This window comes from Musa acuminata, chromosome BXJ1-5 (assembly GCF_036884655.1).
Source record: "Musa acuminata AAA Group cultivar baxijiao chromosome BXJ1-5, Cavendish_Baxijiao_AAA, whole genome shotgun sequence".
Lineage (NCBI taxonomy): Eukaryota > Viridiplantae > Streptophyta > Magnoliopsida > Zingiberales > Musaceae > Musa > Musa acuminata.
Window position 1 is genome coordinate 38984128 of NC_088331.1, and position 10360 is coordinate 38994487.

Below are 10360 nucleotides of genomic sequence, written 5' to 3' on the forward strand. Positions count from 1 at the left end.
CGAGGCTTTTCCCGGCGCGGCTGGCTGGTGTGGCGACGGCCTTCGCTGGCTAAGTCGCAACTTCCCCAAAGGCTTTTGCCGAGGAGGTCTTCGCCTTCTTTTGAGGACGATCGGCCTCAACATCCACTGGGGCCTCTCTCGAGCTAGCCTTCGCCTCGGCCAGGGAATGAGTGGATGGGGCCGTCGAGATCTTACCCCCACGAAGGGCTCGGAGAACCACCATCTCTGCGCAAAAGCACTAACATTGGTCAGCTGACTAGTTAATCCCTAAGAGAAACCCTAAAACTACCCCTTAGGGCATACCTCGAGGCATCGGGCTAAGACCCACCTCGACCAACCACTGCTCGGACATACTCCGGATGGCTCTTGAGGCTGAAAGGATTTCTTTAAGCCTCCGAAGCTCTCGGCGCTCCTCATCGTCCAAACCTGGGGCGGTGTTGTCTATCACGCGCACCGCCCATCGAAGCCCAAACCCTCAGTCCTCCGAGCGGTTGACGAAAAAGAAGCGCCCCTTCCATCCCTTATTACTGAAAAGAGCCCCGCTCACTCGGAAGCCCGCTCGGGCGGACAAATAGTAGCCCCCCGACCCCTTGGAAAGTCGAAAGCAAGAAAGGAAGACGGATCAGGTCGGGGTGATGTTAGTGTAGTGGCACTCCCCTAGGAACGCCACCAGATAGCGCCAAGAGTTGGGCGCCATCTGGGACGGGGAGATACGCCACCATGAGATGCATGAGGTTATGATGGGGTGCAAGGGGAGGCGTAGCTCGACCTCAAAAGCATCAAGGGTGAGGGCGAAACCCTTGGGAATCGGATCATATGCCCGTTGGCCGGGCTCAGGAGCAAGAAGGACAAATTCCTCCGGGATGCTGTAGAGGTCCCGGAGGCGACTGAGCAACGACTCACTCACGGTGGAGTCGAGGTCGTGTGGCCACATCAGAGCCTCAAGGGCCCGAGCCGCCTTTTCGTCGGACGATGAGTTAGGATTCGACGCGACCGCCGTTGGCTCGACTTTAGCCAAAGAAGAGGAAGAGGAGGAAGACACCATCCTTACTGACCTTTAGTAGGAGAAGAAGAACGATCGACGCAAATGAAATGATGGAGTCCGAAGTGGTAGAATAGAAACGAGTGAGGAGACCTTCGAGGGGCTAGCCGCACAATACTTATAGACAAAATCCCGCCAAAAAGCGGCCCTTCCTCTACTCAGGCATGTCACATCGGGATGACACAACGTCATTCCGCCATAAATGCAGCTTGGCAGGGTAACCAACAGGCGCGCTACGTGTGGCAAACAACGGGCTTGAGGTGCCGGTCTTCTCGAAAACTAGCGATTCACGAAAAGGTTCGTCCCCTGGACTTCCGAATAGACCAAAGGCTACTTGGCCACCCGCGCGTCCCACAGCACAGCGTAACAGATCCTAACAGATCCAATCGAAGTAGCTCCTCGACCGTGTGTCGCCCGAGGCCGCGCCTACGCGGCCTGCTCACCCGAGTCCAGCTCCTCGGTCGCAGTCGCCTGCGTTGTGCTCCTCAGCCTCATGTCACCCGAGAACGCGCCTGCGCGGCCTGCTCACCCGAGTCCAGCTCCTCGGGCGCAGCCGCCTGCGTCGTGCTCCTCGGCCTCATGTCGCCCGAGAACGCGCCTGCGCGGCTTGCTCACCCGAGTCCAGCTCCTCGATCGCAGCCGCCTACGTCGTGCTCCTCGGCCTCATGTCGCCCAAGATCGCGCCTGCGCGGCCTGCTCGCCCGAGGGGACTACCACCCCTACGGCCGAGCCCAATTCGACCTACGAGTCATTCTTCGAGGTTCCTCGGCCACTCACTACCCAGCGCTGCTATGGCTCATCCGACCTTCCTCAATTGTCAAGCTTCACGCTTCCCACGCCCTGAGCGACGAACCGGCCTTCGCTCGACGGAGATAATTCTTTAAAACCGAAGCCATGCCTCAGACCCCCCTTTTTCAGCAACTGACGCATAGCTTCCTTTGGGGGGGGGAGTATAATGAGGATGATAATTACGATAAGACTCGCGTGACATCAACTGACGCCCCACGTCTCTGTCGGGCTGATAGTGCTTGGCCAATACGGGCCAGAACGCCAATCGAGGCCCATTAACGATCGCTCAGGCTCGATTCCTCACGCCACGCCAACAGCAATGTTAGATGTCATCAGAAGGTACGATCCTGTCCCCTGCGAGCAGGCACGTCAGGTGACACAAAACTGCCCTATAAATATCCTTACGTTCTGAGCACTGGGGGAGGGGAAAAATGATGGACTAACTTAATCATCGGAGGGGTCGGGTCGAGCATGTCGACCCGACCTATCTGCAGGGACGAAGACGAGACGACCCTCTCCGAACGCATTGGCGAGGAGCCCCCTTCATAAGGAAACGATGACCCACCTCCACGACCGAACCGACCCGAGCCGACAACTTCCGCAGTCCCGATGAACCCCCCCCTAAGAGATCCCCCGTCATCCGGATCCGAACCGAGCCACGTGAGACAAGTAAATGGAATTTGTGGAAACCAATAAAAAAAGGTCTCTAAATACCTGCCTATGTCAGTCGCGTACGGATACCTGCCGATGGTCCAAATTGTCCCACGACGCAACTCACGACCTCTTCCACGTCCGCACCCAAAACGCAGCAGCGTTCACACGGTCGGTCTCCCGTGGTTCGTGGTCCATCCCCCCATTCAAGACACGACTGCAGTTACGACTGGACGAGCCAATGCCGCAGTGGGTGGGTGGGTGGACAGTGAAGCTACCACCGATTCCTCTTATCACCCGACCGAATCCAGCCATACTCCACAGGAATTCCAACGGAGGAACGAGAACGAAGGGGGTGACTTGCACGTCGCACGTGCTCCGCCACCTACCTACTCCCCGCACGCTCCGCCTCACCCTCTTTCTCGACCTACCACCGCCCGCAAGGACAACGTGCTTATAATGGAAGGCCACCTGCCCTCGGTTCAGCCAGGGAGATCGGTACATCGGTTCTGTAGACCTCCCTCCATCTTCCTTCCTCGGAGGAAGGAGAAGGCGGCAGTCCTGAAGCCTCTCTTCTGCGTATGGCGCTCAGGCTTCCTCCTCCGGCGGCTTCTGCTGCTAACATTACCAGCAAGAACAGAGGACGCTTTGCTGGGCGTATCGATATCAGAGCTGCTGCCAATCAGAAGGTAGAGCATGATAGGAGCAGAGAGGTCTACACCTCTCGTCCTCGTAAGAGCCCCTCGCCTTTGGGAACGGCCGAGGAGATGGCCTCGCGCTTGGGCCACGACATCGCAGTTGCCAACCTCGAGCGCCTCTTCCGGCAACAGACCGCCGGGGGGGATCGTCCGCCTGCCGACGGTGGCTCATCCGGCCGCCCGGTCCGCGTGGCCTACCAGGGCTCCCGCGGTTCCTACTGCCAGGAGGCCGCCGCCCGGGCCTTCCCCTCCTCGGCCTGCGAGGCCTTCCCCTGTGCCCACATGGAGGACGCCTTCGCCGTCCTCGAGGACCACTCGGCGGACCGGGCCGTGGTGCCCGCCGAGAACTCCCTCGACGGGCCCATCGATCGCAACCTCGACCTCCTCCTCCGCCACCCGGGCGTCCGCATCCTGGGCGAGCTCGTCCTCCCCGTGAACCATTGCTTGCTCTCCCTCCCGGGCGCGCCCAGATCCGGCCTCCGCCGGGTCATCAGCCACCCGCAGGCCCTGTCCCACTGCCGCCGGAGCCTGGAGGCCCTCGCCCTGGAGGTCGACGAGGTCTGCAGCGCCGCGGAAGCCGCCCAGTTCGTGGCGGAGAACCGGGTCGCGGACACCGCGGTCATCGGGAGTAAGATGGCCGCCCGGGAGTTCGGCCTGTGGGTCCTGGAGCCCGATTTCCAGGACCAACACCTGGGCGGCAATTTCAACCGCTTCCTCCAGCTCGGGCTACCGTCCCACGCCCAGGGCCTGTCGTCGTCATCCTCCACCAGCGGACGCAGGTCGGAGCAAAAGACCACCGTGGCCTTCACTCTGGAGGACGGGGCGTCGGACCTGTTCCGAGCGATGTGGATCTTCGAGACCCGAGGCGTCAAGGTGTTGCGCGTCGACCACCGGCCGAACCGCGCGAAGCCTCTCCGGGTGGTGGAGAGGGGCGGGGACGGGCTGGGGACGGCGACGTACCTCGACTACGTCTTCGTCTTGGACTTGGTAGGGAGCGCATCGGACCCCGCCGTCAAGGCCGCTCTCGCACAAATGAAGGAGATCGCCGGCTTCGTGCGCGTGCTCGGTAGCTACGTCTGCACGTGCCACGCCCGCTGACGCAAACCCAGCGGTGGAATTAATTGATCTGTAACTACAATTCCATATATGCCCTTCGGAAACTGTCAAATATTTTATATGCCCCTCCATAGTTCAAAATAACATTTATACCCATTTCAAGATATTTTCTATATATATATGATATGGATTTTCTTGTACAAAAGTCAATGACTGAAATCTGACACTTCCGCTCCTAAGTCAACTGTCACCTAATATTGAAAAATCGTTTCTAAGTGGAATGTAAGAGGCAGAGAGAAGAGATAGAAAGATATGACCGGTGGATTTGTAGCTTAGAATTTCTAAACGCTTATAGTTAAAAGAAATATCCTCTAAATTATTTTTTATTAAGATTTTTGAATGACGTGGTAGATGTGGTCGGATTATTTTATTTGGCAATTTGTAATGGTAATTGGGTATGAAGAGCAACATTCTTTGTTATGGGAAGGGAGAAGAATCAAAAAATGAAGAGAGATATTTAAATATCAATAAATCGATATAATATATATATATATATATATATATATATATATATATATATATATATATATATATATATATATATATATATATATATAAGTCCAAACACATCGTGGATTTTGCAGAGGGAAGGTTGAGTGACATTAGGATGAAGACATGATGATGTTAGGTTTACGTGTTCAGCAATTTCAGTAATATCTCACATCTCACCTATCGCAATTGAAGGTAGTTGAGATATTATTCAACGTAGAACCACAAAGCAGGTGGTCAAACGTGTCCATGTCATCAATCGGAAGAAAAATTGGGTTGCATTTGAGCTTAATTTTCTACCTACTATCGGATCGGAGCCGGGTCCGAAGGTGGCATCCGAATTCAATACCGTCCGAGACCATCATACTCCGATTCCAAATCAGCGTTTGAGCACCGAGCCCGTGTCAGGCCCAATCTGCCTCAGTGTAAGGCCCAGCTCGAATGTGATTTGACCACAGACCGCCAATAAACCCTCCTCCTCATCCCCTTTGCCCTCTTCCAGTCGCATCCCCGCTCCATGTCCATGGCAATGGCCTCTGCTGCTGTCCATCGATCCTTCCTCTCCTCGTCTTCCTTCTCCTTCGAGCGCCTTTTTCTCTGCATCCTTGCTTCTAGTCGCTTGCACTCCCCCGGGTTCAAGCTCACCACCACCTTCTCCCTTCCCTTGCACACGTACCGACGCAATGTGGCCATTCCTCCCGGCGTCGTCATCCCCCGTTTCTCATCAGGGCGTCCCCTCCTCTTTGCTTCCGTTCGCAGCTTCTCGGCGTCCTCCAGCTCCAAGAACACCAACAGCACCGCCTCCTTCGACTGGTCCGACGACGAGGAGGACGGCGGCGATCAGATAAAGACGAAGGCGAAGGAGATCGACAAGAGCCGGCTGCCCCCTCCCTACGACCCTTTCAACAAGAAGCCTGTGGTGGAGGAGCCCCGCGATCCATCCGACCTGCAGGAGATCTTCCACCGGATGCGCACCGAGGGCCTCACCAACCACGCCATCAAGATGTTCGACGCCCTGTCCAAGGACGGCCTCATTCACGAGGCCCTGCAGCTCTTGACCATCATCAAGGACAAGGGCACCATGCCCGACGTCGTCGCCCACACCGCCGTCCTCGAGGCCTACGCCAACGCCGGCGGCCACGCGAAGGAGGCCATCCGCACCTACGAGCGCATGCTCGCCTCCGGCGTGTCCCCGAATGCCTACACCTTCGCCGTCCTCATCAAGGGCCTTGCCAAAGATGGGAGGCTCCCGGAGTCTCGTAAATACCTTTTAGAGATGATGGGGAGGGGCATGCGCCCCAACGCTGGCACCTACATTGCGGTCTTCGAGGCCTACCTTCGGGAGCAGAGGGAAGACGACGCCAGGGCCCTGCTGGAGGAGATGAGAGAGAAGGGCTTCATGCCCGAGGAGAATGCAGTCAGGGAGACCATCGGCAAGCGCGGTCAGGTATATAGAGGCATCATGAACCTGCTCTTCGGCAAGTGATTGTGGACTAATACATCAAAGTTGCGACTTTTGCTATGAACTATATGTGCAAACATATCTGGGGATTGTACTGAGTTGATAATCTGCAACTATGTGCTTCCTTCCTTAAGGTCGGTGAGTAGACATTTGGGCATAGTTCCTTCCATTTCCATCACTATGTTCTATGTTGTGTTTCCATGTGATGTCAGAATGTGAACATTAGACTGGTTGTTGACTTATGTTTCTACCAGAGGATATCAAGTTTTGAAGTGTTTAGCTTGGAAGCATGCTATATTGTTGAAGCTTCCATTCTTCTGCCTTCCCCTGTTTGTTTCTTTATCTCTGCAATCTTGCCTACTCATTATTGGAAGTCTAGTGTTTCCTTGCAAACAGTATATTGCAGACTAAACGCTTTGCAGTCTGATCTTCCAGAAAAAGGCTAATACAGAAGGTTGATGTGTTGGAAATTTCAACAAGAAATGAGTTTGTACAAAATTAGGTTTTCTTGAAGGCTGGTTTACAAGTTGGATGCAGCAAGGAAAAAGATGGATGTGGTGAGAAATCATCCAAATATTTCTTTCTTGTGCTAATATTATATCGGGAAAATTTTCACAGCTGTTGTAGAAATATTTTTTTCTTGTTAAATTTTTTGCTCAATGGTGGAAACAATGGATTGTTTTCTGTCAATCCACTGATGCTTCCTTCAACATGCCTTCCAGCAGTTGCTGTTTGTTTAGCTAAACACAATTAAGGTTCCATTTTTCTGACTCCAAATGGTTGTTCTTTTTTGGTAAGTCTATTTAATTGCAGTTGTTGCATCCAAAAAAAACAAGGCATTTATATGGTTATTGGTGATCCATTATTAATTTAATTTTCATATATGATGTCTTAGTTTGTCATCCCTCATAAATATTAGTTTAGTTGTCGTATATGATATAATGCAGTGATATCAAATGTGTTGTCTTCTTCTTCTTCTTCATCATCATCTTTTACAACTAATGCTTGTTTGAACTGTTCCCACTACCAGCTGCTTGCCAAGTGAAGGAAGAAGTATACCCTCATGGAGAGAGTTATGGGACACTGAACCAAACATTTCTGTGATTCATCTGTTTGCATCTTTATTGACCAAATTAGTACAAACTTAAACTGAGCAATGTGAGTAGGAAGTGCTTGCCATCTGAACACCTGATGAAAGAATGAGGAGCACACACATTCTGACAGGTATCAACCAAGAATAGACCTCCATATAGTTGACCCAGGAATATTATTTTGACATAGTAGAGGATTAAAATTAAATGCTGTAAGAATATTAGATGTTGTTGAGAACCAATAATATGAACAATTACACAACTTGCAATTCGCAGAACAGTGCTTTAGTATGGGAGTTGTGAAGATTAGTAGAAGATGAATGCCTTCAATATAAAGAGCAAAATCCAGCAAATGTGGCGAGGGAGAGTAGATGAACAATGCTTTGCTAAATGGCCTGAGACATGGAAGACTTGGTGACTGCTTGCTTGAATGCAACAGTGGGAGCTATTCGGCAATTCCTTCTCTGGTGCTCCACCACGAGTTCCCCTGCAAGCCAATCAAGCTTCTCCATGTTCGTCTGCTCGGTAATCCTCTTCCCGCCAAATAACACCGACTCAACATTCTTCTGCCTCAGCATCTCCTCCGCTGCCTCCAACAGCACCTTCACGTTCCCTAGGCTCGCGTCGTGGTCCACATCCACGCTGCACATTCCCGTGTTCCAACCATTAGCCTGCCATTACACGAAACCTTAACAGATCAATCCATGGACGACCATCACAACAGCAGACGGGCAATGGAAGGGACTGCAACCCAGAGGCACGTACCTGGACTCGCACGTAGTTGGAGCTCCGACACTGGCCGAAGGCGAGCCCGACGGCGTGGTCCACGAGGTCGGCCGCGCCGTCGGCGGCTATCCGCGCGATGGGACGGGCCCCTTGCTTGGGCCCCCACCGGCTGAGCTTCAGATGCTCCGTCACCGCCACCTCCCCGCAGCCGAGGGAGAGAACCATGAGGTCCTCCACCCCGCGGACGAAGGGGAACTCCTGCTTGTTGTGGAGGACGTGGGTGATGGCCGCCGCCGCCGGGTTGCTCATCGCCAGCCCGCCGTCGACGGCGACGCAGGAGGTGGCTCCGTCCACCGAGCTGATCTCCGCCGGCTCGAACCGCCCAAGCTCGGCCCACGTGGCCCGGCACACTTCCCACAGACGGAAGTCGAAGCTCTCGCTCTCCAAGGCGTCGGCGCGCGAGAACACGAACGGGGCAGAGCTCCGCAGGTCGTAGCACGGGATCAGCACGGGCTTCACCGTGTCCCGCAGAGTGAGGCCCTTGCCGAACACTTCCTTCATGGCCCTCTCCATTGCCGCCGTCGTTGACCCTCCGCCTCCTGGAAAGAGGCAGCGGAGGAACCCCGAGGAGGAGGGCGAAGGCGACGCCTTTCGAAAAAGGCGCTCCCCGCGGTCCACGAAGAAGCGCCAGGTGTCGTCGGCGCGGAAGAGAGGGAGGGAGCCGTCGCGGGTGGCGAAGAGCATGGAGGCCAGGACGCCCCCGACGCCGGTGCCTGCGGCAACGTCGAAGTAGTCGGAGATCCGCGCGTTGGGGTCCCCAGACTTGGACTTGAGGGCGTGCTCGAGGTAGGCGAGGACCTTCCCGGGGAGGATACCGCGCATCCCGCAGCCACCGCCGCCATCAATGCAGAGCACGCAGACCTTGCCCCTCTGGCTCTTGACGGAATCCGCCGCAGCCGCCACTGGCAAGACGGCGGAGGAGGGGGCCAAAGGAGGAGCCGCAGGGACCCAGAGTTTGGTGTCGTCGCAGCCAAAAAGGAACTTGCTTTCCAGAATAGAGAAGATTTCGTAGCTTAGCTTGTCGGTGTCGAAGCCGAGCTTCTCCTCCTCCTCCTCCTCCGCCGCCACCGCCATTGCTATCTCCTCCTCGTTCCTCTTAGTCAGTTGCAACGGCACCAGCATCTCCGCCGCCACACACGCCACCCTCTCTCCGCCTCTGGCAGGCTCCTCTCTTTCTTCTTCTCAGTACAAAGGAATGGTAGACTCCAAAGACAACCGAACAGGAAGCTTATTAGCGGATCGAATGGACTGATAATTCTCTCCGTTGCGTTCTCTGTCACTACTTCTTGCTTTCTCTTTCTTCAAACACGACTCGAACGTGAAAGATCGGAGCTCCGATGGAAAGTGAGGGACGACTCCATCATGATGATACCACAGCCGCTGCTCTTTTTACCACACTGCAGACAGATTCAGAGCATGTCTTGGTCTCCTCCGCTTCTCTCTCTCTCTCTCTCTAGACAAAACATCCTGCCATTGGAGACAAACATACGGCAACCTCTCTCTCTCTCTCTCTCTCTCTACATCTTTTGGCGTCTAATCTCAGCTCAGGATGTCTCTCTTCTCCTGCTTCTCCCCCGAGTTTATGTAGCTGCTAGCATTTAATGGCGCAGTAACAGTTGCTGGGTCGCGATCTCCTGTCCGTGCTCCTCGTTCCATTATCATGTCATCGTCCCCAAGCGGGAAAGCAGAAAGGACATGAGAAAGATTAAACACACACGCCGACGACACGAAGTTACAACGTGACGACGCGTCGAACCGATGAATCACAGTCATCCATCCACTACTGCATGGATTCTACAGCCCTCCACCTTGCCTTAAAATCTGTGCTATGAATCCATCATGAGTTCCACCTCAGACGAACCATCACCGTTTAGATCATAAAAGCACAATTATTACCGTGACTGCAAGATTCGAGTCCCTTTCCAACGGTACCTGGGAGCTTTGAATGTTCTTGAGCTCGAGTAGGAAGTGAATCTTAGGTTGATGACAGCGAATTGTTGCTTGAGGTTTTGTCTTGGTAGGAACTGGGCACCTAGTCATAAATGATTGGCTTTCGTGGACGTACCACAGACGTCCTCCGCAATCAATCAAACAGTGTGTAAGGAAAGATGTGATGGTGATGGCCATGAGATTTAGGGTTCATGACAGGTCCCTGTTGCTTAGACGACGGGTGATGTTAGGAACTTGGCAAGTGGTCGAGATAAAATGGGAATGTGTGGCAGAGTCTTACACGTCG

The 10360-nt window shown here is 54.0% G+C and overlaps 3 protein-coding genes across 4 annotated transcripts; 2 read left to right on the forward strand and 1 right to left on the reverse strand.

The window, feature by feature from the left end:
- The first annotated feature begins 2933 nt into the window (after nt 1-2933).
- Nucleotides 2934-4402, forward strand: LOC103985977 (arogenate dehydratase/prephenate dehydratase 2, chloroplastic). The gene has a single exon (XM_009403831.3). It carries the CDS (start codon nt 3064-3066, stop codon nt 4276-4278), a length of 1215 nt encoding a protein of 404 aa, XP_009402106.2. The 5' UTR covers nt 2934-3063; the 3' UTR covers nt 4279-4402.
- An 868-nt stretch (nt 4403-5270) lies between these two features.
- Nucleotides 5271-6572, forward strand: LOC135674218 (pentatricopeptide repeat-containing protein At4g38150-like). The gene has a single exon (XM_065183834.1). It carries the CDS (start codon nt 5303-5305, stop codon nt 6269-6271), a length of 969 nt encoding a protein of 322 aa, XP_065039906.1. The 5' UTR covers nt 5271-5302; the 3' UTR covers nt 6272-6572.
- A 942-nt stretch (nt 6573-7514) lies between these two features.
- Nucleotides 7515-9754, reverse strand: LOC103985832 (patatin-like protein 6). 2 transcript variants are annotated; one of them, XM_009403683.3, is made up of 2 exons: nt 8104-9754; nt 7515-8009 (listed from the first exon to the last, which is right to left on the reverse strand). In XM_009403683.3, exons 1-2 carry the CDS (start codon nt 9244-9246, stop codon nt 7725-7727), a joined length of 1428 nt encoding a protein of 475 aa, XP_009401958.2. In that variant the 5' UTR covers nt 9247-9754; the 3' UTR covers nt 7515-7724. The 2 variants fall into 2 exon arrangements, with proteins under 2 accessions (XP_009401958.2, XP_065039907.1); XM_065183835.1 differs by having other exon boundaries at nt 7645-7980; nt 8104-9753.
- Nucleotides 9755-10360: the final 606 nt, after the last annotated feature.

What these genes read in the sequence shown, in the direction of transcription:
- LOC103985977 (XM_009403831.3), top strand. Translation starts at nt 3,064, where the DNA reads ATGGCGCTCAGGCTTCCTCCTCCGGCGGCTTCTGCTGCTAACATTACC.
- LOC135674218 (XM_065183834.1), top strand. Translation starts at nt 5,303, where the DNA reads ATGTCCATGGCAATGGCCTCTGCTGCTGTCCATCGATCCTTCCTCTCC.
- LOC103985832 (XM_009403683.3), bottom strand. Translation starts at nt 9,246, where the DNA reads ATGCTGGTGCCGTTGCAACTGACTAAGAGGAACGAGGAGGAGATAGCA. An exon ending in CCAACTACGTGCGAGTCCAG is followed by an intron (nt 8,010 to 8,103) that starts GTACGTGCCTCT and finishes GTGTAATGGCAG; the next exon opens with GCTAATGGTTGGAACACGGG.